Consider the following 24,900-nt stretch of genomic DNA (forward strand, 5'->3'; position numbering starts at 1 on the left):
GCGGCGGTTGTTGCGGGTGGGAGAGTGGCGGCGGTGTGCGCGGGGACGGCGTATGCGGGTGTGCGTGGGAATGGCGTGTGCTGGGAATGGCGTATGCGCGGATGTGCTGGTGGTGCAGATTTCGGTGCTGCAAGCGGGCGCAAGAGCTGCGGCATGTGCGAACGGCGCTAGCGGACCCCCGACCTCACGCCGCAGCCAGCTCCGCCCGCTGCTGCTCTGCCCTCCACCCTCCACTGTCGACCACCGACCACCGCCCTGCCGCCACCCGCCACCCACCGCCCACCGCCCGCCGCCCCGCGCTCCCTCCACTGCCCGCCGTGCGGCTCATGTGACCGGCCCCGCCTGTCCCTCATGTCGCGGCGGCTCTCGCTGCTCGCGCTGCTCGACATGGCCCCGTCGCCCGGCGCCGACTCGCCCGACTCGAGCCGCGCATGCAGCCCCATGGGCTTCGACCCGCTCAACATGCGCAAGCCCAAGACGGCGGCGCAGCACAGCCCGCTGTTCCGCCTGCCCGATGACATCTTCAAGTGCGTGCTGGACTACCTGGACCGCGACGAGGCCTGGAGCCTCAAGCGCCTGTGCAAGGGCCTGGCCCGCAGCGAGTCGGTCAGCCAGCTGCTGTACAAGTACCCCATCCAGCTGGCCGACGTGCGCGACCTGCGCCTGGGCGAGTGGAAGTACCGCCCGAGCGGCCAGATGCGCTGGCAGAGCTTCCAGGACAGCATCACCGACGAGAACCGCGCCTACGTGCAGAAGCTGGCCGTGTCGCACTGGGCGAGCGTCGACGACTTCCGCTGGATCGACGCGAACCTGCCGGCCCTGGTGAGCCTCGACATCTCCGCCATCAAGGACTTTGTGTGGACCCCCGAGGAGACGTGGACCTGGCGCATGCTGGCCGACGCCTGTCCGCGCCTGTTTGCCCGCCTGGACGAGCTCGAGGTCGCCAACTGGGCCGACTACACCGCCCACTCGCGCATCGAGTACAGCTACTCGTACAACGACTACCGCTTCAAGCAGAAGTTCCGCCTGTCGCGCCGCCGCGGTGGTGGCTCGGTGGCCAAGGACATCTTCCCGCTGTGCCTGAAGCTGAAGACGCTGGCCATCCGCGAGCGCTACTCGGGCTTCCACACCTGGAACGAGTGGGAGGTCCACCAGCGCGTGTGCTGCCTCGTCGACGGCGTGCAGAACAACTGCCCGCCCACGCTGACCAAGCTCAAGGTGCACGACTACGCCCCGTACCGCTCGCTCTTCTCCACCGACGCCACCGACTGGTCGCAGATCACCGACGTCGAGATCGGCCTCTACAGCTGGATGGAGGACCGCCGCGAGCGCGACGTCATCGGGCCCATCCCCTACCGAATCACACAAGGGCACCACCACCGCGACGAGGAGGAGGCCTTTGACGACAAGAGCTTCGACGACTGCAAGCGCGACCACATGACACTCGGCAACCACGTTGTCCAGGGCGTCGGCGCCTCGTTCGAAGACCTGCTGCAGAGCCTCCAGACCATCTCGAAGAAGTACCCCAACATCAGCATCAAGCCCATCCGCAACCTCGAGAATATCACACTCCACCCCTTCCACCTCGTCAACGTCATGCAGCGCCGCCAGTTCGGCCACCACAACGCCCCGGCCAACACCACCCCGCCCATCGACCCCTGCTCCAACGCCGAAGTCCAAGAAGCCATCCGCTGGCTGCTGCACAAGTGCGACTGGAAGCCCATCCTCGCCTGGTCCTCGATGATGTGCGACGTCTTCCCCGCCAACCTCGAGCCGCACCGCACCTTCCTCCCCAAAGCCCAGGTCCTGACCCGCATCCAAGCCATGGTCAGCACCCTGCGCGACCTGCACGTGCCCATCCGCCTGTCCATCGGCGACCGCATCAACACATCGCCCTCGTCCGGCCTCGACGGCTCCCTCTACTTTGGCGACTACAAAACCTTCTCCGGCCCCGACGACGCCAAAGTCGAGCACCTGCTCCCCACCCAAGCCGCCTTCAACCTCAGCCACATCGCCCACATGGTCGACGAGCTGACCATCCAGTACCCGCTCGACGTCCCCGGCGTGTCGGGCTACCTGCGCGCCCACCGCCGCGCCTCGCCCGCCGAGACGCAGCTCATGCAGCGCGAGAAGACCGGCTGGCGCCGCTTCTGGGCCCGCTATGCGAGCCAGTTCTCCCACTTGACGAAACTGACCGCCCATGTCCCCAACGACATCTACGCCGACTGGAAACACTCGGCGCTCCCCGCGCTGCTCGCCGACCCCCGCTGGGAAATGCTCGAGGTCCCCGACGATGCGCCGGATGCGCTGTTCGGCTTCTTGCCGTACAGCAACTGGCGCTTTGGACTCGCTAGAAAGAAGGGGCGGGTCAAGTTCGTCCAGCGCGTGTTCTTCAGGAGGGATAAGGGCCCGTTGAGTGTCCCTGGGGGGGTCGAGGGGGACGCACAGTTCCGCGAGGAGAGGGTGATTGGGGACGAGATGATTGGCGATACGGCGGAGACGGGGCATCGGTTCTGGCTGCCCGAGGAGGGGGAGGCGGACGCGCAGGCTGAGGCGCAGGGGCAGGGGCAGGGGAAGGGCGGAGCCAAGAGGGCCGCGGAGGCGGAGGCGGGCGGGTGCGCGAAGCGGGTGCGGAGGGGCGAGTGAGCGATAGACTCGCGATGCGTCGACATTGCACTCGCAGCGAGAAAGCGCTTTGCATTCCCGGCGTCCAAGGGCTGGATCCGGTCCAGCAACCCCCGGGCCCCGGGGCGGGCATGGAGTACAGGCTTTCTTTCACTACTTCATGGCGTTTTTACAGGTACAATTCATGATTGGCGTTTTGGTCTGCTATGGAGGGTTTATGGGATGGGATTTATAGGGATAGTAGGGATGGTAGGGATGATGGCATGGGATGGGATAGGTCGGTTAGGTACTTTACATACCGGGGTTGGGGAGATGTAATTTGGCATTTACTGTGCTGTGCTGTGCTGTGTTACTTCTCGCTACTTGCGTCTTGCTTCTTGCTTCTTGCTTCTTGCTCCTTGCGTACCCATGGCGTGCATGTGTTGATGCGGCGGCGATGCAGATGCAGATGCAGATGCAGATGCACATGTTGAGGCCGACGGTCGACGGCAGAGGACTTGGACTTGGACTCGAGGAGGTCGGGAGACTCGAGACGATGGCGCGCTTCGTCGTCATCATACCATGGGACACTGCACGTCACATCAAAACATAGGGCACTGCATCACAGCAAAACATGGGGCACTGCATCACAACAACACGCAGACAGGTTACGCAAGTTCAGCATCAAGCACGTTCATTTCTATCATGTACACATTATCTTCACACACCCCGCACGCCCTCACATCGACGCCCACTCGACCGAGAACGCGCGCACACCTTCTGTGCCAGGCTTGCTCGGGTCCTCGCCGCCGACCATGTACGCCTTCTTGGTGCCCGTGCCCAGACGCCCGCCGCCGACAATGTCCAGCAGGTCGAACTTCTCGTCCCACCCGAGGCCCGTGGCCAGGAAGTGGCTGTGGTACCGCAGCGGGTCGCCGGGGTAGACCGAGTAGTTGCAGCCGAAGCGCAGGCCGGGCATGAAGAAGTAGCCGCGCGAGTGCAGGAAGCGGAAGAGCGGGTAGCTCTTGGGTACCACGGGGAGCGAGCGGGATGGGTCTTTGGGGGGTGTGGGGAGGGCGAGGGTGGATGTGGTGGGGGTGATGTATTGGCGTTGGGCGAAGACGCTCTTGGTGGTTTTGACGGGAGGGGCGGTGGCTGGCTCGGCGAAGAGGGATGTTGAGGGATCCTCTGCCGGCACGGGCTTGGTGTCAGCCGCAGATGGGACCTCTGGCAAGACAACTTCTGGGTCGGCTGTCACGGGCTTGAGCTCCTCCTGCATCGCTGCTTCAAGCTGAGTCTCCTCTGCCTCCACCATCTCGGCGGCTTCCTCCTTGACCAAGAGCGGCGCGGCTTCCTCGATCTCGACCTTGCGGACCTTTACTTGGATGGGAGTAGGGTCCATGAAGGACGATCCTTTCATGATCGAGCCAAGATCAGAGAAGGATGAGCCAAGGTCGGAGATCTGCGGGGATAGTGATGGACCGCGGCTGGCAGGTGCAGCATCAATTTCTGACTTTGCTGATACCGAAGCCGAGTCCAAGAAAGACGATCCCTTCATGATAGAACCCAGGTCGATGAACGACGACCCAAGGTCAGAAGCGACAGAGCTCGGTGACTCTGGCACTGACGACGACGACCCAAGGTCAGAAGCAACAGAGCTTGGTAACTCTGGCACTGACGACGACGCTACAGGCGATGATGTGTCGACCGATGCTGGTGGGTCCAAAAAACCTGAGCCCTTCATGATGAAACCAAGACCTGAGCCAGTAGGGCTGGGGAGCTCAACATGGACCGTCTCGTCGGACGCCGTGCTCTCAATCGTCGCAGTGCTATCCGCAACGCTCGGAGCAGTCTCGGTCTCAACAGGCTTCCTCAGCCCCTTCTTCTTCAGAGCAACGTCCTTCTTCATCTCCTGGGCCGCCAGACTCTCCTTCGCAGCCTCGACACCCTGACGGTCCAGCTCCGCCAGGTACTTCAGCCGGTCTGCGCGGCTCATCTCTTGGAATCCCTGGCGATGTGTTTCGACATCGTCAACGATGTGTGCGTGTCCTCCTTCCACGAGCACGCGGGCCTCTTCAGGCATGAGCTCGAGTGGAATGCCGAGGAACACATTCTGCTGCGACAGGTTCGGGATGGTGCCGACCAGCACGCCGCAGATGTTATGGGTGCGCCGGACGTGAGCGATCACGTCGACGTCGAAAAGGAGGTATCGCCCTGCAACGCAGGAGATGGGGAAGGGCTCCGAGACTTCTGTTGGTGCCGTGGCGGGCGCCATGATGTCGATCTGAGCAGAGCTGTTAGCTGTGCTGCTTGGCAGGAAGTAAAGTTGAAAATATTAGGCAGAAGGTTGGATCATAGTGTGAATACAATAATTTGAGTCATCAAGTCCCATCTTGTGGGATTCAGGGGATTGACAGATATTATGGTGTTAATCATAGGAACCTCGAGGAAGACCCCGGGCGAGGAAATTGCGGGCGGGTTTACCTTCACTTGTGTGGTTTCATCGTGGTGGTCGATTGATGAGTGTAGCGCAGGTAGCAAACGGAATTTTATGGACGGCGGGCTAGCGCGCGGCCCGAGCGCTGCATACCCCACCGCGGCCATGCGGCGCGTTCCTGCATCCAAACAATCGGCCACAACAGATCAACATGTCGACGAATCGCGCCTCGACCGCTGCCCCCGCGCAGCCTGCGCCGGAGAAGTCGTACTTTGAGCAGCAGCGCGAGATGCTCGTGGGCGAGATCGCGCAGGTAACCCACCGCCCCGCACTTGCTCACACACACCGCTACACCGCGGCGCATGCAGCCGACTGACCGGTCCCAGAGTCTCGAGCTCGTGCTCCAAAACATCAACAAGCTGAATCGCTCGCTCGAGGAAGTGACCCAGGTCGGGACCGAGTTTGCGCCCGTCGAGTCGCTGTGGAGCCACTTTGAGAACGTCATGGCGAAGGATCCGAATGCCCAGGAGGGCACGCAGGAGGGGCAGACCGAGCACGAGGATGCGACTGAAGTGACGGAGCATCAGAAGTGAGGAGATGTCATGTTGACTCGAGCAGAGTTGATACAGCATCGGGGTGGTGTCACGAGACGAAGACGCTGAGGTAGTCCCGAAGTACAGACGCGGCAAAGGGACAGACTGCTCTCAGACGGACTCGTGAGACGCCAAGACTACGGATGAGATGGGTGACGCATGCCAGAACTCCTGGAGAGGGCGATTGGAGAGATGACTGAGGGTGGAAGATCTGAACGAGACTTCAGTCACGTCAATTGAACGAGGATGCTTGCCAGAATTTCTAGAGAGGGCGATTGGGAGATGACTGAGGGTGGAAGATGTAAACAGAGACTTCAGTCCCTCGTTGGTGACGTCAACTGCACGAGGAGGCCAGCGTTCAGACAACAGCTGACCGCTCTGGCCATGGTAGACTAGGATGGGCAATCTGATGTGTACAATGATGTGCACAACGATGTGTACAAGGGCCTACAGCTGTCAACGTCACCCAGGATGCCCCTGTTCGAGCTGTGCGATATGATGTCAGACTCCAGGAAGCCGTCTGTATCATTCACGTTGCCAGACCTTCACACCGACCATGTCAAGACATCAGATGAGAAGACGTTAAAATTTATTCGTCGCGCGGCGATAGGCCCGCGCACAACTAAATACCGAATACAGATACAGAATGGTGGAATGCACACGTAGACGCTCAGGACGGAGCCCGGTCATACTAATTGTCGCTCAAAAGCAGCCAGAAACGCCATGAATCATGTACGTGTAGAGCTCTACAGAAATGGGTGGCGCAGGGGTCGCGCAAGGGGTCGCAGGTGACTGGGGCGCACCGGCAGTATGCAAGAAATCGAAGGCGTGGTTCGATGGGCATTAGCATCTTGATCGTGTCGTCCAGCGTCGGGTGTCGAGATGGCCGCCTCGGTGTGATTATGCGCGCTCAGAGGATGGTGCAGCCCTTGCTCTTCTTCTTCTTCTTGGGCAGGTCGGTCATTGTCGAGATGGTCCGGTGATGCCCCGGGGCGGACGACGAGGGGGTTTCTCTGCGCGTGTCTGCCGGTGTCTTCCACTCGTCGCCGACGGCGATGGTCACGGCGGTGTCGAAGATGTCCTCGACGCCGTCCTGCTCTTTACTACTGCACTCCATGTACATGGCGCCCATCTTCTTCGCGACGACACGGCCCTGGTCAGGGGTCACGGGGGTCAGGCCTTGTGTCTTGAGCAGCTCGATGCAGTTCTTCTTGTTGCGAAGATCTGACTTGAGGCCGAGCAGCATCAGCGGCGTTGTGGGGCAGAAGTGGAGGACTTCGGGGGTACCACTTGGGCGGGTTAGTGCGGGCTGGCAAAAGCAGGAAGTGGGCAGGCTACCTTGTCCATGACGTTTTCGAGCGAATTGGGGCAGTCAATGGCGAAGCACACAAAGATGATGTCGGTCTCCGGGTAGGACAGCGGGCGCAGGCGGTCGTATTCCTCCTGGCCGGCCGTGTCCCACAGGGCCAGCTCGACCATCTTGCCAGTGGGCAGATGCGGCGTCTGGGTGATGTAGTTCTCGAAGACGGTCGGCACGTATTTCTGCGGCGGTTAGCGCGGTGCAGCGACGGTGCAGGCGTGCAGGCGGCGGTGCAGGCGGCGCGCAAGACGTACCTCTGGGAAGTTGCCGGAGCTGTAGCTGATCAACAGACATGTCTTTCCGCAGCCGCCATCGCCCACGACGACCAGCTTTTTCGAAAAGGCCGGCGGCTCGGTGACGCTGGTGTGATTTGTCTGCGTGGTTCCGTATGAGCTGACTGTGCCATTGCTGTTGCGTTCGCTGGGTGTGCGGGCGGGCTTGCGGACCGGTGTGGCAGACGCAGCAGGGGCTTTTGTGCTCTGCTTGCGGCGCAGGTAGTCGTAGTTCTGCGAGGGCGCGGTGGCCATGGCGGGCGTGATGATGGAGGTGGTGAGGGCGGGTGGAGAGCGCGGGCGACGAGGAATGCGGCCGTGGGCTGGTAACAATGCGCTGGTAGCGAGGGCAACGCGACGAGGAAGGCGTGGTGGTTAGACGGTTAGCCCTAACGCACATGGCGTCTCCCGAGCAACGACCGGCGGCGCTACTCGGTCGGCTGCCCCAGCGCGCAACCGCCCGGCCGCGCCCCAGCATCCACCTCGCTGCCATGATCGTCCTGCGCGCGCGACCCCCGCCCGCCGACTGCTGCCATGTCGCTCCAGCATGATGCGCCCGCGCGCGCACCCGCCCTCGCCGCGGCCACGGAGCAGGCGCCGCACGCGCAGCCCGCCCAGCCCGCGCAGCCCCATCAGCTCGAGAAGCACGAGAAGCGCCTCGACGCCGGCAACCGCCACCACGACCACTGTGCGTTGCGCGGTGCCATTGAGCGCGCCGAGAGACGCGTGCCGAGCGCTGAACGCTGAAGCTGAACGCTGAACAGATGCCCGCCGCCTGCCCAAGTGGCGCAACGACCTGCGCAACCGCCTGATCCCCATTGTGCGCTGGGAGACGCCGTGGCTCGCCTGGATGCAGGACAGCCTGCGCTCGCCCGCCCTCGACACGTACTTTGCCTACACGGCGAACCTCGGGACCCACACCTTCTTCATGGTCTTCCTGCCCATCCAGTTCTGGTGCGGCTACACCAGCCTGGGCCGAGCGTAGGTCGCCCGTCTGCCGTCCAATCGTGCCACACTGACACGCCCAGCACCGTCTTCATGCTGGCCGCCGGCATCTACTGGAGCGGCTTCCTCAAGGACATGCTCTGTCTGCCGCGCCCGCTGTCGCCGCCGCTCGCCCGCATCTCCATGAGTGGCTCGGCCGCCCTCGAGTACGGCTTCCCCTCGTCGCACTCGACCAACGCCGTGTCGGTGACCATCTACGCTATATACATGCTGCGCCAGTCCGACGAGTACAGCCCGGCCGTCAACATTGGCCTGCAGGCCCTCTTCTACGTCTACGCCATATCCATCATTGTCGGCCGCCTGTACTGCGGCATGCACGGCTTCCTGGACGTCCTGGTGGGCAGCGTGCTCGGCGCCGTCATTACCGTCTTCCAGCTGGTCCTGAGCGACTGGATAGACTCGTGGATATTCAGCGGATCGTACAAGGACGTCATCATAGCCACGCTGGTCATCTTCGTGCTTGTGCGCATCCATCCAGAGCCGGCTGACGACTGTCCCTGCTTCGACGACAGTGTTGCTTTCTCTGGCGTGGTCGTTGGCATCAACATTGGCGCCTGGCACTATGCGCAGTCGGGCTTTGCAATCAACGACGTCTACCCCTCCACGGTGCCATTTGAGCTGGCCAAGATCGGCCTGCCCACAGCCATCGCCCGCACGCTGCTTGGAGTCGTTGTCATCTTCATTTGGAGGGCCACTGCAAAGCCGGCGTTGTTCAAGATACTGCCGCCCATCTTCAGACTGCTGGAACGCGGCCGAATGAACTTGCCCCGCGCTTTCTTCCTCAATGCTTCGTCATACACGTCCATCCCCAACATGCGCGACGACGACAATGTCATTCCGCCTGCGTCGCAGCTCCCGCAGATGCTCAAGAACCTGGCCCATCCGCGCAAAAGATCCGTCTCAGTCGGTCCCCAGTCAGCGTCCGACGCCTACGAAACGCTCGCCTACCGCAACCGGCGGCGGCGGGAAAGTGTTAATTCTTCAGACGGCATACCCGAAGACCTGGAGTGGTCGACAACCCCCCAGGTAGTACCACCCACGGCCGAGAAAGGCCAGACTCAGCTGGGCGCTGGTCTACTGCCCACGCCCATGACGTCCCGCGTGCAGTCGTACGAGCGCATGATGGGCACTGGCGACACTCACGGCTTCGAGGGCGAGATGAACACGCCGCCCGACAGCGACACGGATTTCGCGGGTGATCTCTCGCTGAAGAGCGAGGAGGAGAACGAGAAACGCGAGATCTTCATGAAGCTTACGAAGCCACGCGTGCGATACGATGTTGAAGTAGTGACGAAGCTGATTGTGTACACCGGTTTGTGCTCTCGTCACTGTTATCCTGATATGTACTGACTCGTCCCAGGCATCGGCATGCTGGCCGTGGGCATCGATCCCATCATCTTCGAAATGGTCGGCCTCGGTATGGGCATCCGACCATAGTCCATACTCCTTTCTCCCCGTTTGGCTCCAGCCACAACACTTGTAAATGTTACCACACACCCAATGGCTGGCCCTGGGACATGACAATCAGATACCCTTTCCGCGTCTGCTTTCCCTCCGCTCTGTGATCCGCACAGATGTTCTCCCCCACCATTCCCCGTCTCTAACACACAAACCCCCTGACAACCCAGCTCGTCCACCAGCGGCTCCACTCCCTCGCCCTCCCCCGTACGCGACCCACCCACACCGCCTCCCTCCCACGCTCCAGATCCAAGTGGGTCGACACGAGACCCGCCCGCTAGCGCCCGTGCGCCCCGCCCCCTTCTCCCACATCACACCACCCCCTTGCTGCGCACCCCCTTATCCCCCCCCTTCCCAGCACCTTCCCAGCACCTTCCCTACTTCAAACATATTCCTTCCTCTCGATCGGATTTTCATCAATCAGCTCCAACAAAAGCCCGGTCCTGTGGTCTAGTGGTATGATTCTCGCTTAGGGTGACTAAGCAATTTGCGAGAGGCCCCGCGTTCGAGTCGCGGCAGGACCCTTTTTTGCTGGCTGGTGTCCTGGTGTCCTGGTGTCCTGGTGTCCTGGGGGCGTGGAAGATTGCTTTTTGGCTCGTGGTCGTGGGTGGAGAGTGAGGCGGCGGGGAGAGGTGTAACATGTCAATGGGGGAAGGGTTGGATGGCTTTTTGCAGGACCGGGGCTGTGGGAGATGGGTTGGTGCTGCTTGCTGGTGCAGAGACTCTGGTTTTAGTGCGATTCGGGCGTGGTGTATGATTTGAGCGTGGACGGTGGCGTGGTGGTGCGCGGAAAGATAGCGCGGAAAGATACAATCGAGCACAGAAACGTGTTCATCGTCGGGTGTACAGTCTTCGGAGTTGGCCAGTACAAAAACTTTTTTTCGTGGAAGTGTGCACACTGACATTCACCAAACCTTGCTGCATATGTACTTGCTCAAAAAATCACTCCGTGTCAACGCGCGCTCGAAATGTCGCCAAAACAACCAGAACTTCTTCGGCTGTGTGTATAGCAGTTGCTGGAGTACGTTACACCAAGGTTTTCGGTTGTGTGGTTGTGCAGGACGGCACTGAGCTGGTTGCTGGTGGCATGGGGGACTTGGACGGGTATATCCCCTTCGCAACACTGATATGACATCGGAGTGGGTTGAATCGCAATGTCTGATTGTGTCTGGGATCGTTGTAGTCTAGTGAAATGCAACAGCATGATGCTGCTGTGACGTCCTTGTTGACGATGTCTACTTGAAAGCACAAGGGTCTTGAGTTAATCTCGATACTTTCCGCGCCTCAACAACACAATACGATGGCACGTACAGTATAGCAGGGGTAAGTAATCAATATAGATTCTTAAACATTCTTCTTCTAGCAGCACCTCTCTGCAAGTTATAGTACAGCATACTAAACTAAACAATAAAGTGCTAATATCAAAGCTGAATTTTTTTGTATACCTCTATAGGCCATGTTTTGTTAACAGCTAGCTGCTGCGAAGTCTTGTGACACATTGACTACTTACCCCTAACATACTGTAGCTAAAATGTAACAACTCGAATGCTGCTGGGGCTGCTGGGGCTGCTTAGTTGATGCTATTCACCCACTGAGTACAAGTGTCTTGAAAGTTGATCTCGATACTTTCCGCGCCTCGACGACACAATACGATGGTGATTAGGTATTCCTCGAGTCGTCGCTGCTGCCTTGCTGCCTGGTTTGCGCGTTCTCACACCTGGCAAACAATGTGGCGGCGCAAGCTCGAGGTGAAGGTGAAAGTCGGCACTGCCCTCTTAAATAACCCAGTCCTCCGCTCCACTAACCTCATCTTCTCTTCTCGTACAACACATAGAACATGGCAAGGATGGCGACGGCGACCGATCCTATGGATCTCATCGACATTGCAACTCTCTTGAACTACGAACGAGTCACCAGAGAGCCGCACTCTCGCCACACCAAGCTCGTCCATGTTCTGCTTCCTGACGACCCCATGTTGGAAAAGCTGCAGAAGAACACCCCCTCAAAACTTCTCAAGGACAACATCCCAAACGAACGCACCTGGATCATTCTCCGCGACAGCAAGGGCGACGACGAGCAGCCCGATCTCCCCAGCACCATGATCAACAAGGCCATGCCCCCATTGCGCCCTCTGTCAAGCCAAGACCTCGAGACAGTCTACTACCGCATAAAGCACCAAGATGCCTGCTATTCAAGCGTGTGCCTCCTGCAGTGCTTCTTTGGCCTCTTCCCACCAGACACGCCACTCCGCATCCGCCACGAGCCCATGGATGGAATGGGTACATTCACGTATGACACCACGATCAGCCACCGGACGGGAATCAGCGATACGTTTGTCCTCCCCAAGTTCAGCACTGCCGTCTCAATCGAAAACAGGAGCCCGCAGACCAACGACAACTTCTGGCTCAGCGGCTACCAGCACACGCTGAACCATGCACACATGGGCTTCAGCCCGCCGGGAAGCGAGTGGACCATGTCGCTCCTCGATCTCTCGTCCATGCAGTTCGGAGACGTCGGCCGCGGCCCCGGCAGAAAGGGCAGGATGCCGTTCGTCTGCGAACACGCGTTTGGATGGGAGCACAGGTGGCGCGACTTCGCCCACAGCCACCAGCCCGGGTCGCGTGCATTCATCGAAACGCTGCTCGGTCCCGCCTACCCCGAGGACGCCAGGCATCTCCAGGAAGCCGCCCAGCGCGCGAAGGACAGGTGGGAGAAGCGGGCCACGGAGAAGTGGTGCGCGTGCTGTGGGGCGCCCAAGCCCAAGTTCAAGTGTGGCGGCTGCGGCGAGGTGTGGTTCTGCGACCGGCAGCATCAGAAGAACGTCTGGCCTTTGCATAAAGGGTATTGTAATAAGGTGCCGGTTGGCATCTCGGTCAAGCACATGGAGGCGCTGATGGAGATGAGACAATGTCCTGCGGATCGTGCGAAGCCATCCAAGAAGTGAGCAGCTGCGCTTATGCAGATTGGAACATATAGATGATTGGATTCTAAAGTGGAATAAATCTTCCTCTTTGACCTATGCATATCGGTACGTAGAGAAAATTAAATTCTAACATGAGAAACATGTTTGACCCATGTATATCGGTATACACAGATAATTGAATTCTAGAAAGAAAAATGTGTTTGATTCACGATATCGGTACATACCAATAATTGGATTCTGTATAGAATATGCTTGACCCAATGTGAAGGTCGCGATGGCCCCACGTTCGCTCCTTCCCGCAATCGTCATGGTGCATGAGTCTCGGCGAGTCACCAAAAGTCTGAACATTGCCCCTCCACCAACACCACTACCCACGCCGCCAATCGCCCCGCGCACGCATATCCTGACTCTGACTGAGTACTGTCTGACAGCTCGGTCGCTCGCACACACCCCTCCGCCCCTCCAACAGGTTTATGCAGCCAGAGTCCCCTGCCGAATTCGAAAACGCCTCCTTTCCACCAGTCGCCCCCGAAGCCCTCGAATCCACCTCCCAGCATGGACAGCGCCGCGACGATGACCCGCAGCCTCCTCTGCAACCTCACTCAGGTGGGTCGCGAGGAGATTCCGAGTCACCGTCCGGTGGCGACACGCGCGACGCGACGCGGTCCGCGTCACCCAGCGCGGGCGCCGATGCTGAGACCGAGGGATTGAAGGGTCTCAGGCTGTCGACGCCGCCGCCGCGGAACAGAATCGACGAATACGAGAAAGCGCTCTCCAAGTCAGCGCGCAAGAACCCGGAAGGGCCTCTCTTTGAGGTTATCAAGAGCGTGCGAAAGCCGGACGATAAGCGCTCCCCTATCGCGCATTTGCCCAACGAGATCCTGATCCACGCCATTGCACACCTGTCGCCGAACGATCTCGCGGCTGTCGCGCTTGTTTCTCGGCGCTTCAACGATCTCGTTACGACGCCGCACGCATGGCAAGTAGCCTTCGCGCGCTACTTCCCGGGCCCTGGCGCGCTCGAAGATGCTGCTATCAACGCGGCTTTGGAGGATAATGGTGACATTGTGCGGTCGGAGAAGAGGATATTCACGAGGCTCACCGCGTTGGCATCATGGCGCAGTGAATACATCCTGCGCACCAGGATGCTGCGCTCCTTGGTTCGCGGCAAGCCTATGCAAGACGCCCCGACCCCGTCGCGGGCTGGCCTGGTGCAGAGTGTGCTACCAGTAGTGACCTACGACGCCAAGACGTACACGACGATCAACCATATACATGCTTCGTTTGGCAGTGGCCTGAATAAGAAGGAGCCGCGGTTCATCCACGGTGCAGACGACGTTGGCATGTCCACGACGAGCGACCCGACTATCGCAAAGGTCGATCCATGGGGCCAGAGCGATCCCAACTTCTACAGCCAGTTTTCCGAACGCTTCCCAGGGACTGCGGAGTGGGGCCTTGGGTCCGGTGAAGTGGTGGGACGACCAAATGTCATGGATGTGTCGCAGCCTCACGGCATGATATACGGCCAGGGCTGTCCGGAAGGCTCTTGCTACTACCGCGCGACCGACGAGATGCGCGGTCGCTTCATCGCAGACCCTCTGGACTTCAGCAGTCCCGAATTTGGAGTCCCCAAACTGGGCGTGGACGGTGGCGCTATCTGTAGCGTCTGGATCGCAAAGTCCAACACGATACCAACACTTTCCGAGGGCGTCATTGGAATGCTGATGGGCTCTGCTGCAGGTGTGGTGACTGCCTGCAGTCTCGGCACGGATGGTGTAAAGGCGGCCCGTCTGCAAAAGGGCGAGCTTACTGCTCGCTGGATCCTCAGTCCTGGTGTTCCAATCATCTCGATTGTTGTCGACGATAACTACTCTACGAAACGGCAGACTCAGAACCGCATCTGGGCGGTAGCTCTCAATGCACTTGGAGAATTGTTCTACCTGACCAAGTTTCCCACCCGCAGTCACGCCATTACAACCGACATTGCGGAACCTACCGAGTACTTGGCTTGGCTGACCGGACGGAGTGTTTATTGGAACCTAGTCGAGCCCAGTAGGCGTACTGCCAGACCGGACCCTTATAGCGATGCCGAGATTGATGGCAGTTATTCTCCGCGCACATCGTGGGACGGCATGTGCTTGGGCAAGCAGCAGATTGCTGCGGAGACGAGAGAGATCCAGCAGTTTCTTCGCAAACCGCCCAAAGACTTTCGAAAGTCTTGTCTTGGCTGGGATATGCGCAGGCGCCTCGAGGTCGATTTCGCTGGAGACGATGGCAACGACGCAGGTGAAGCACTAGTCATCCTTGAATGTGGTCTTGACGAAGGTACCACTGCGGAGGTCACACGCTTCACTCGATGGAGATCGAGCGACAGAGACAAGAGTACCGCTACGTCTACTCGCACTGCGACGCCGCAATTGTCCCAAGGTCCGTCACTCTTCGGTGGCCCTGGGGTCAGCACACCAGTCACTATCCAGGCACCATTACGGAATCGCAGCTCCTCCTACATGTCGACCAGTAGCTCACCCGAGCCGGCTAGCCTTGTGGAAGAGTGGCGGTCCTCCAAGTTCAACTTCGGTGGTTTCAAGAATACTCGACTGATCGTGTCGGCGCTGGACAGTTCGACCTTTGCCACGCTTACCCTGTCTGAAGATCCAGCGCTGGGGTTCTCGACAGCATCGACAGCATCGTCGCCATACGCGTCACCGATGTCAGTGGCAAGCCAGCCAGCCTCGCCTGCAGACATTCCTGGTCAACGAGCGCGCTTCCTCGCAGTAGGCACCAAGAGCGGGACGGTGATTGTGTGGGATGTGAGAGCGCCCGTCTCACGGTCGTCCGAGTATCCCAATAATGTCGAGCCTCTTCGCATTATTTATACCGACTCTCCCGAGATTTCGTCACTAGCTTTGACATCTCTCTACCTCGTTGCTGGCGGCAACGACGGACTGGTCCAGGCTTGGGACCCACTCGCGTCCAGTATGTCGCCCATTACAACATTGCATTCGCGCCATGCAACTCGCGCTCGCAGACGTCTCGTACAAGCGCAAGCCTCTGCTCAGGGTGTCGGCATCAACATGTTTGCAGCTGGTGCTGTGTGCATCGATCCGGACCCAACAGTTCTGCGCGGTGTGGTCTCGCTTGGCAATCAGCTCCGCTGGTGGAGCTTCAGTTCATCTGCGGCTGACCAGTACAAGAGCAGCAAACGTCGCCTTCGTCGCGCAGAGCGGGGCACGAACCAAGCCAATGATCGCTTCACTGGAACTGGGCGGGTGAACTTGAAGGGCTACATTGAGAACGAGCAGTTCGAGCTGGAGCGGGACAAGATACAGAGACGCAAGCAGGCTGAGCGGCAAGCAGCTCGGTACGGGACTGAGCTGCTTGAAGACGAAGACGAAGCACTAGCATACGCTCTGCTTCTTTCACAAGAGAACGCAGAGATTGAGGAGAAGAAGCGCCGCGAGAGCGAGTTCATTGAGTTGTCTCGCCAGGAGACCATCAAGCCTGAGCCCAGCAGCACTGCCCAACCTTCTTCCCACAATGCCGCCGACCCAGGCGACGAAGACCTCGACCCCGACATCGCCGAAGCCATCCGCCTCTCTCTCGCCGAGAGCAACGGCGCCGACCCTTTCTCCTCCGACCCTTTCGAGCCCTCCCCCTTCGACATCCCCATCAAGTACGCCAAGGGCAAGAAGTACGCCTCCAGTTCTCCCTGGAACACGCCAGCAAAGAAGGGCAAAGCGGGTGCGAGCTCAAACAACGGGAATGAGCTGAGCGATCTGGAGTTCGCGATGCAGTTGAGTCTCGCAGAGGAGCAGAGCAGGAGGGACATGGAAGAGGACCAGTTCCCGGCGCTGAGTCCGAGATTGGGGAGTGGGAAGGGGAAGGGGAAGGCGAGGGGGTGGTAGGGGGGCTGGTGGTTCTTGTAACTGGGATGTGTTTAATATCTTATGCGTTGTCTTACTTAGTATATATCATCTGCTATTTTCCAAGTCTGGCGATATGCTGGGATTTCCACCTTTTCGGTCGCCTGATGTTCACAAGTGTATGTACAAGCTTGCGGGGGACTCATTCATATTCAATTCTGTCATCTATTCCCTGTCCACACTTTTCAGGTGCTGCTTCACTGCCGGCCAAGCATTTTCGATCTGTTACCATCTGTGAACTTGTTGATATCGTAGATTCATGCTATATATGCAATATGTTCAACATCCTAGATACTTCGTCTCAACCCATCGGTTCTCCATATCGTCACCTATCCTTGCTACAACTATCTTGATCTCAGGGAATACGCTCAGCACACGGTTCATACCAACGCGACCAGCCGCGTATGTGACAAACGCTATCTTCTCTTCCGGAACGCCGTGATCGACCAGGACCTGCACGGCCATCAACGCCGCAGCACCAGACGAGAACTGCGAGTCCAACACAAGGACAAGACTGTGCTGCGCAATGTTCTGCGGAAGAGCCCGGTAGTGCAGTTCAGGCTCCCCCGTGCGGTAGTTGGTCTGGATCAACACCCGCCCTGTCACGCAGTCTGGAATCGTGCGTCGCAGACCCGTCTCGAATGCGCTTCCGCCGCGCAGAACAACCACCGCGCTGACGTCCCCGTCTTTCTTGAGCCCCATGTACACATTGTTCTGCGGCGTGTACACCTGCGTGGGCGAGAACGGGATGAAGTCGACCGCGGTCTCGATAAGCAACGCCACCATGCGGTCGAAGTAGAACACAAAGTCCTCCTTCGACGTGCTCTGGTCCATGAGCATCGTGTGCATGCCGCGCACCTGGTTGGTCTGCTCCAGCACCTTCGCATTGTCGTGCAGCGGGCGGTCCTCGGCCAGTTGGCCCAGCCGCCGCAGCTCCATCTGGTGCTGCGCGGATTTCTGCTTGAGCGTCTTGCGCACCTGGTCCGCGACCATGGAAATCGCGACTTTGTTCTCGATGCCGCGCGGCACAATTAGATCGGCTATCTCGCGCTGCGGCGCAACGTACTTGTAGAAGTTGGGCTTGACGAAGCCGAACCACTGCTTGATGCAGCCTTCAATGTCGCGGCCGCGCTCTTTGACGTCTCGCACGAGCCGCCGCGAGAGACACAGGTCTGAGTCGGCTTCGGCGAAGATCTTCAGGTCCAGGATGTCCAGGACGCGCTGGTCGTGCAGCGCGAAAATGCCTTCTAGGATCACTACGTGCGGTGAGTAGATGGTGGTGGTCTGTTCGAGGCGGGCGTGCTTCGCAAACGAATAGACAGGCACCTCGGCGACTTTGCTGGCGGATGGTCAGCCAGTCGATGGGGGTGTGTGGTGGTGTCCGTACCCGGCCTTGATGTCCCGCAGCCGCTCGACCAAGATATCAAAATCAATGGCCTCGGGCGCGTCGAAGTCATACTCATTTCTGAAGGCCATGGCGGATTGCTCCGGAGTCAATGGCTTGTAGAATGAGTCCTGGCTTTCTTAGCATGTGGGCACGTGACCTGCTGTGAGCACCGCTGACGCACCATGGAGAGGATCACAACCCATGGCAAGTTCATGGACGCCACGATAGCCATTGCCAGAGATGTCTTACCAGACCCCGAACTACCTGCTACACCAATAATGTTCGCGTTGCCCCATGGGGGCTGGTAGTGCGTTCGGCGGCCTTGTGCAGACATGGTGGTGGGTTGATCTCAGTGGCTAAAAATGATCGAGCTCTACCTCATGTCGCGCAAAGTATACAACAGCGAAGGATTAAAGATATGCAAGGCCTTATGTAGTGATACAGCAACGACGGATTTTGAGTAGGCTGCTCGGTCCCGCCCGCTTACTGGGTGCCAGCGGCACTAAGGCGAGCACAAGCCACATCCGCCAAGCGCCGCTAGGAAGCGAGCTCGACTTTCTCTTCACGAACGACGTTCCATCAACCCTTCCTGCACCAACAGCCCGCAAACTCTGCGCGAGCCCACGTACCTCGACCGCGGTCGAGCAGCTCCGTTTCCTTCCTCATGGACGTCGGATGAGGTGATAGAGCCTCTGCTTCATCATGGTATGCACGCCCCGACTGTCAAGGCTGCGCCCCGCGTGCTGACAGGCTGCGAAGAGCTCATCCACTGTTTCCGTCTCGGCTGCGACGCCAACCCAACACCCTTTCCAGAGGAAGATTGACGATGTCAAACCCTCGAAGACGTAAGTAAAATCTTTTGTTCTGTCCGTGCCCTCTTATATGATGCGATAAAAAATAAGTTGGGAATCTCTCCGAAAATTCCGTGTAGAGCACAACATAACTTGTAGACTGATCTCGAGCAACGTTTGTTGCTCTGCTACATCACTGTCGTCAGCAACTGTATACGAAGCCTTTGCTAATTCGACGCTTAGTGACATTAATTTTGTCGTCATGGACTACCTGGTCAGCGAGGGATATCCCCGAGCTGCAGAGAAGTTCGCCAAAGAAGCGAACATCCTGCTCCCCTCTGAAGAGGAGTCCATCCAGTCTCGCGTAGAAATACGACAGGCTATCCACGCTGGCGACATTGACACTGCCGTCACCAAGATCAATGATCTGAACCCTCAGGTAAGCTATGAACAACAAAAACATCCCCTTCGCCTCTTGCAGGATTATATTCAGTTTCATGCACCACGCAGAATTTCTTTGATGATAATCAAACCTTCAGTCCTCAGTATGATTGCAAGCAAACACCTGATCTAGTTAACACATTGCTTTACCGAGCTCTGCTAACCAGTTCATCAGATCCTTGACACCGATGCGGCTCTTCACTTTGCCTTGCTTCGTCTGCAACTCATCGAGTTGATCCGGTCGTGTACTTCATCTGCCACATCGGACGTGACTCCTGCCTTGAGCTTTGCTTCATCGCAACTCGCTCCACGTGCAGCCACGAACCCGGACTTCTTGAAGGACCTTGAGCTCACCATGACGCTGCTTATCTTCCTCCCGGCCACGGAGAAGCTCCAGAAAGAGCTTGCTGAGCTGCTTGAACCATCTCTCCGTCGCGATGTTGCCAGCAGGGTCAACGAAGCTATCCTCACCAGCATGGGCGCTCGTGGAGAAGCGCGTATGAGGAGCCTGGTACGCCTGCGCCAGTGGGCTGAGACAAAGGCTAGAGAAGCCACCATGGACATCCCTCCTGTTATGCCACTCGGTCTGCAAGACGCTGAAGACAATGCGCTTGGGAACAATGGCGAGGGTGCGGATGTCATGGTGCAGTAGCACATTGGATATGGGAAGAACCCATGTACTGGTGGTGCTTTAGCACAAGTGCAACCCTTAACTGGGTCTGAGATGACGATGCTACGATACTTTAATGATCATGATTACCAAGCGGCAGCTGCTGCACCTCACACTTGAACTTCCCGATGCTATGATGAAGTGATGTCTTGTTTGCTCACACTTGCTTGACTATCCCTCACTCTAAGATGTCGAAGCTAATACATGCTCCAACAAGCACTCGCCTCGACATTCGACGTCAACGAGGCGCTGTCTATCCAACGCAAAGCTCGCCTCGCCATGGATGCCGTAGTGTATCAAGCAGCGTCTTCGTCGACCACGCTGGCCGCCTGTCTTGGAAGCTACTAAGTCAGAGCGCATTGTGCGTGTAACGAGTAACCGAGATCAAGAACGGACCGTAGACGGCCGAGCTCTCGTCCAGGGTTGCGTCCAATTTCTGTCGGGACTCGGTGGTAGAGTGACTGAATGATGTGACAGGGAATTAGGGATTAAAAATACGACTTGCGGCTGTGTGTGGTGTGCTTCTGTCGGTCACGTCCTCGTCGTGCCAGACCAACCTTGACTACCGCCACTATACATACAGGTGGGCAAAAGCAGCGAAAAAAAACATATCATACAACAGTGGGGATTCCCCAGTGGTCACCCACCTGAGTACTAATCCACCAGTACGTTGCTTAAATAGGGCTGCGAACGGGAAGCCTTGTTGTCTCCTGGCCGTTCACCACCAGTGTCCATAATACAACCGTAAATGGTAATCGTAATTCAGGATCTGGGCAAAGAGAGCTCATCAATTAGCACTGATTACAGAATTCTGAGGGCAGGGGAGACTGGCTTGGCGTAAGCATCAAGGTTGCAGGGGGTTCGACGTCCGACATTACTGCTTGTTCCCCTAACTGCGCCGTAAATCTGCAGATTTTGTGGCAGCTTAAGTTACAAACCCTTGTCATCCTTCCTGACACGGGCATCGCTGGCTTTTGGTAGGCAACAGCCACCCTTCGTATATCTAGAAGCAGATTTGCCTTTGTAATATCAGGATAGAGTATTGCAGAACTCACCACAAAGGCAACTGTAATGATCGACTACCAGCAATCGCTTTCAATATTCCTGGTTTCCGCTTGATTGATTGCGAGACTCGACAAGTGCGTAGGTGTACAGAACAGGCGGAATATGTTGCTCTGAGTTATGTATGGGGTCTCGGATCGCAAGATGTGATTGGTTGTAGTCAGAGAGAGCTATACTAATGCTAGAAACGCGGGATAGCTAAGACTATTAACATATTCGATGTCTGCTGAGCAGGAGTTACATTACGGCCTTTCGAGATATATGCATGATTTTGTTGACATGCTCGCTCGCTTGATGTTTGCTAAGCAGTAGTTACTTTACGGCCTTTCGAGATATATGCACGGTGTTGTCGTCGCCTCTGGTGGTTCAGGTTCCCGCTAGCGCGTTCCAGCCGGCTTCTTGGGTGCTGGTGGCGGGGATCCAGTTGGCTTCTTGGTAGGAGGTGGCGTCTTGGGTCTCGGTGCTCCGGTTGTAGGGGGCGTCTTAGGGCGTGGCGATGCGGGAGGAGTAGAACCGAATAGACCTCTGAATGCCTCTTCCAAGCTATCCATGTCCTTGGTTAAGGTTCCAACCTTCATTTTCTCTTTGTATGCTCGCATGGTATTTCCGCCACCCATGTCAGCCTCGGCATCAAGGATTGGTTTCATTCCGACCTTGATGAGAGCTTTGTCTGCCGTGGGCGTGAACGCCATGGCAACGGCCATAAAAGTGTGGTCCTTGTAGGCTGCCTTGACGTTGTAGATCTTCTTCTTATCCGAGCCTACCGGCTTTTGCATTCCATCACCGCTCTGAGCGTTCTTGTTCTCACACTTCAGCTCGATGATCATGCCTTTGTTCGTAGCTGTCTCTGGCAGGAGGAAGTCGGCTATCTGTTTTGACTCGAAAACCTTGGACTGTTCGCGGATAGCCGTAGATTTTGGGATCTTGAATTTGGCTCTGAATTCAGTTTCGAGCTCAAGCTGCGCCCACCCTTCCCATCCTCCTACAGTGCCACAGGCAACTTCCATTCTTCCCTGGGTCCTAGCATCTTTCATCCAGTCTTTGATGGCAGTGTCGATATCGTAATCGATCCCTGGGGCCCGGGCTCTGATGATACCGCGCTCTTTCAGAGGCGCGGCAGATACACCGGAAGCAAGCAGTCCTGCAGCTGACAGGAGGGTGACGAGAAACTTCATCTTGACTTGTTGGAGAACTGTTCCGCTGTATCGTCGGATAGGTTCTGTGGAAGCGTCGCTTCAGGTGGACGGGGATAGGCTAAAGAGAGGTGCTCGTGGATATGCTTTCGATATACGATCAAAACTACGGCTGGCAGGTTCCAACACGTAATGAAACGAACGTATGATTTTGTATAGCAGAAAGGACTGAAAGAACCGCTGCTCCAGGCAAACGGTAATAACGAGTGGCTCTAAAGAATTGAAGAAGGAGATAGAGTTGCGAATGAATGGATACAGCTGCTACTACACACGATCCATTGCTCTTACATGTCTAGTCGGTTCCCGAGGACATAGATCCGGCCTTCGGGCACAGTGGAGGGGTTTCGCATTTGGATGTCGAAAACTGACGGCGTCGTGATCGACTACCGTCAGCTTACGGCGGATCGTGGCGGAGAAGGCTTCCTAGTCAGTCCGGAGACCTAATATAGTGTTGTTAGCAATAGCAAAATTAACTAGATTCTAGTTATAGCATAGACAACAAGCGCCATCTGCTGCTCAGCTACTGCCTAGGTATGACGGCTAGGTCGCACGTAGTAGCATCTGACACGGCAAAAGAGGTGGCCGCACATTTCACATGGACGTATACATGCAGGCGGAAGGAGTGGCCGATAGATGCAGGGCCCTGCGAAGGGCCAAGGTCGACGGATTTCGGAGATGGACTACCTATGGGCGCCTGAAAGCCTCGGTCTTCGGGTTTGCGCAATCAGTGCCCAGGCGATACTGTGACTTCCGACACTTGCAAACGCTGAACCAAAACACAAATGACATGCTCCATTTGGAGCCAGAGACTGGTGATCTGTGGGAATGAGTGGTGGTGTGGCTGTGCACTGACCTTTCGTCGTACGTGGCGTGCCCAGACCGTTACAATAGCTTAGTCGCGTGCACCATGGCCTGTGCTGACCTCTTCCGACTATATCGGCCTGACCCAACCAAGTCTTCGGAAGTAAGCTGTTCACATCACAGTACACCTGTACCAACGCGCCTGCCTTGTAATGCATCAGGCCTCCTAGACTACTTCTACTTGCTAGTTTACGCCATGGCAATTTTCAATGACCTTGCAATTGAGCTACAAGAGGCTATCTGGGAACTGGTACTCCCAACCTCTCGCGGCGTACACTGGGTCGAAGTCGAAGGTATCCCACACGACCCTGACTTTATCCGCGACAGCATTCGCATGACAAAATGGTACCATTTCGACCGCATACCTGAAACGCAATCAGACGTGTTCTATGCAAGGCAGAGAAACCCCGAGTTCGACATACGCGCCAGTGAAAGCAAGCAAGAGTCGAGTCCCTTCTTTCGCTTCCTCCTTACCACCGTACCAGCTGTTTTGGGAAGATCAAGGTCGAACGACAGCGAAGCCGTTCAACCTGATCTCGTCGATGAGATAACTTATACCACCCGATGTAGGCAACTGTCAACGTACACCCAGATTACAACACTCCTCTCAGTTTGCCAGCTTTCCCGCAATATCGCAAAAAGATATGTTCGGGATAACCGCAAATGCAGCTGGCCTATCCGGTGCAGTATGGGCCCGCCTTACCGACCACGCCCAATAGATGACTGGGAAAGGGAGTATAGCGGCAATAGAGACCCACCCGTTGCAAAAAAACATAGCTCTTGGCAGCTACTTACACCTCGGATACACACGCTCGACCTGGTTATCTTCCGCCTCCATGATAATGAAGGCCGAGCAACACCACTGCTTAGGCATGCGCCCTGGCAGTACTGGATTGAGCAAGGGTTGCATGGGACAACCTTTGCATGTTTTGACCGCATAGGTCTAGAATGGCATCCATCATGGGCAACTTGGGGGGGACGGCATGAGCTGCGTTCTGAAAACGTCCAAGCGTTTGTTAGGGGGATGCAAGAAACTCACTCCCCTGCGACACTGTACTGGCTGGTGGATGGCGTGCCCCGTCCAAACTGGAACTGCGACTATCACTATCCGGCTGTGGTGCGAGACATCTGGGCAGAGCGAATGGCTAGGGACAAAGACAGAGTCCTAGATCATCTTGATATGCATTGGAACCTGAAACCCCAGGAACATGAAGCGTTCTTGGCAGATCATCATCTCAATCAGGAGTTCGAGGCCAACGGACGCCGATATTACATTGTTTTTGTTGTGCTTAGCCAATTTCTCGCTAAAGAGAGGGAGCAGCTGAGCAATGCTGGGTTAGGCTGGAGTGGGCCGTTTCCAGGTAGCGCAGCTAGGTGGCCTGAGGTACTTAGAGAACCAGTGCGGCTTGCCTACGACGTGTGTGGGGATGGTTCTAGAAACCTAGGCACGTCCCAAAGCTTTTCATGTGTTCTTAGCTGGGAGCCAATTCATCGAAGCACACCAATCATGAGGCCTAACGGCATGGAGTCTGGTTGCATATGCTAGCGGTCAGGATAGTAAGATACAACTAGCCGTACAAATTCAGGTAACACTTGGACTCCTCTCATCACCTACCACAAGATTCTTTTTGTCGGCGGAACCAACGTTCCCGACATTGGAATCGCATTTGGAAAACCGCTGAGGTGCTAATCCAGAAGTAGCGGAATGCTTATGAGTTCGTCACCCTTTGTGAGCAATAGCAGCAAGACATCGAGCTGCAATTAACACTGTGTAGCGTAGCTGCCCGATCGCGGAGATTCTAGTGCGACGTATGTGCGTAGGAGAAGCTAGAGCTACTACAGTAGGGCTCTAGCTATTACAAAGAGGATAAGGTTGCGACACTTCAATACCTAAATATAGAATATCTCGTCTTTCGGAAG

General features: G+C 57.1%; 11 protein-coding genes and 1 non-coding gene across 12 annotated transcripts; 8 read left to right on the forward strand and 4 right to left on the reverse strand.

The window, feature by feature from the left end:
- Positions 1–273: 273 nt before the first annotated feature.
- On the forward strand, positions 274–3,080 carry C7974DRAFT_404333 (uncharacterized protein). The gene has a single exon (XM_046142935.1). It carries the CDS (start codon positions 352–354, stop codon positions 2,644–2,646), a length of 2,295 nt encoding a protein of 764 aa, XP_045992109.1. The 5' UTR covers positions 274–351; the 3' UTR covers positions 2,647–3,080.
- Positions 3,071–5,189, reverse strand: C7974DRAFT_368078 (tRNA-splicing endonuclease-like protein subunit sen34). The gene is made up of 3 exons (XM_046139885.1): positions 5,089–5,189; positions 4,295–4,888; positions 3,071–3,805 (listed from the first exon to the last, which is right to left on the reverse strand). The coding sequence occupies exons 2-3, from the start codon at positions 4,877–4,879 to the stop codon at positions 3,344–3,346; spliced, it is 1,047 nt and encodes a 348-aa protein (XP_045992110.1). The 5' UTR covers positions 4,880–4,888; positions 5,089–5,189; the 3' UTR covers positions 3,071–3,343.
- Positions 5,017–5,889, forward strand: C7974DRAFT_69199 (DASH complex subunit Dad1-domain-containing protein). Its single transcript, XM_046147091.1, has 2 exons — positions 5,017–5,354; positions 5,428–5,889. Exons 1-2 carry the CDS (start codon positions 5,253–5,255, stop codon positions 5,632–5,634), a joined length of 309 nt encoding a protein of 102 aa, XP_045992111.1. The 5' UTR covers positions 5,017–5,252; the 3' UTR covers positions 5,635–5,889.
- Positions 5,890–6,544: 655 nt separating this feature from the next.
- C7974DRAFT_437362 (P-loop containing nucleoside triphosphate hydrolase protein) lies at positions 6,545–7,521 on the reverse strand (the record flags this gene model as incomplete). Its single annotated transcript, XM_046145187.1, has 3 exons — positions 6,545–6,943; positions 6,973–7,176; positions 7,249–7,521. The coding sequence occupies 3 exons, from the start codon at positions 7,519–7,521 to the stop codon at positions 6,545–6,547; spliced, it is 876 nt and encodes a 291-aa protein (XP_045992112.1).
- Positions 7,522–7,800: 279 nt separating this feature from the next.
- On the forward strand, positions 7,801–9,708 carry C7974DRAFT_437363 (sphingosine-1-phosphate phosphohydrolase; the record flags this gene model as incomplete). Its single annotated transcript, XM_046145188.1, has 4 exons — positions 7,801–7,954; positions 8,031–8,247; positions 8,295–9,583; positions 9,632–9,708. 4 exons carry the CDS (start codon positions 7,801–7,803, stop codon positions 9,706–9,708), a joined length of 1,737 nt encoding a protein of 578 aa, XP_045992113.1.
- Positions 9,709–10,168: 460 nt separating this feature from the next.
- On the forward strand, positions 10,169–10,253 carry C7974DRAFT_t114. The gene has a single exon. It is a non-coding gene; the product is annotated as a tRNA-Pro (tRNA).
- A 1,026-nt stretch (positions 10,254–11,279) lies between these two features.
- On the forward strand, positions 11,280–12,878 carry C7974DRAFT_404345 (uncharacterized protein). Its single transcript, XM_046142936.1, has one exon. It carries the CDS (start codon positions 11,567–11,569, stop codon positions 12,671–12,673), a length of 1,107 nt encoding a protein of 368 aa, XP_045992114.1. The 5' UTR covers positions 11,280–11,566; the 3' UTR covers positions 12,674–12,878.
- A 48-nt stretch (positions 12,879–12,926) lies between these two features.
- On the forward strand, positions 12,927–16,557 carry C7974DRAFT_475867 (uncharacterized protein; the record flags this gene model as incomplete). The annotated part of the gene is made up of 2 exons (XM_046146654.1): positions 12,927–12,962; positions 13,084–16,557. The coding sequence occupies 2 exons, from the start codon at positions 12,927–12,929 to the stop codon at positions 16,555–16,557; spliced, it is 3,510 nt and encodes a 1,169-aa protein (XP_045992115.1).
- A 267-nt stretch (positions 16,558–16,824) lies between these two features.
- On the reverse strand, positions 16,825–18,428 carry C7974DRAFT_404348 (uridine-cytidine kinase-like protein-like 1). Its single transcript, XM_046142937.1, has 3 exons — positions 18,144–18,428; positions 17,963–18,090; positions 16,825–17,914 (listed from the first exon to the last, which is right to left on the reverse strand). The coding sequence occupies exons 1-3, from the start codon at positions 18,294–18,296 to the stop codon at positions 16,855–16,857; spliced, it is 1,341 nt and encodes a 446-aa protein (XP_045992116.1). The 5' UTR covers positions 18,297–18,428; the 3' UTR covers positions 16,825–16,854.
- A 5-nt stretch (positions 18,429–18,433) lies between these two features.
- C7974DRAFT_404351 (CTLH/CRA C-terminal to lish motif domain-containing protein) lies at positions 18,434–19,979 on the forward strand. Its single transcript, XM_046142938.1, has 4 exons — positions 18,434–18,667; positions 18,722–18,807; positions 18,997–19,192; positions 19,370–19,979. The coding sequence occupies exons 1-4, from the start codon at positions 18,665–18,667 to the stop codon at positions 19,844–19,846; spliced, it is 762 nt and encodes a 253-aa protein (XP_045992117.1). The 5' UTR covers positions 18,434–18,664; the 3' UTR covers positions 19,847–19,979.
- Positions 19,980–20,910: 931 nt separating this feature from the next.
- Positions 20,911–22,287, reverse strand: C7974DRAFT_69338 (uncharacterized protein). The gene has a single exon (XM_046147092.1). It carries the CDS (start codon positions 22,099–22,101, stop codon positions 21,304–21,306), a length of 798 nt encoding a protein of 265 aa, XP_045992118.1. The 5' UTR covers positions 22,102–22,287; the 3' UTR covers positions 20,911–21,303.
- A 780-nt stretch (positions 22,288–23,067) lies between these two features.
- Positions 23,068–24,886, forward strand: C7974DRAFT_404360 (uncharacterized protein). Its single transcript, XM_046142939.1, has one exon. The coding sequence runs from the start codon at positions 23,177–23,179 to the stop codon at positions 24,524–24,526; it is 1,350 nt and encodes a 449-aa protein (XP_045992119.1). The 5' UTR covers positions 23,068–23,176; the 3' UTR covers positions 24,527–24,886.
- Positions 24,887–24,900: the final 14 nt, after the last annotated feature.

Source organism: Boeremia exigua (assembly GCF_020726555.1).
Source record: "Boeremia exigua strain MPI-SDFR-AT-0100 chromosome Unknown C7974scaffold_13, whole genome shotgun sequence".
Classification (NCBI taxonomy): Eukaryota; Fungi; Ascomycota; class Dothideomycetes; order Pleosporales; family Didymellaceae; genus Boeremia; species Boeremia exigua.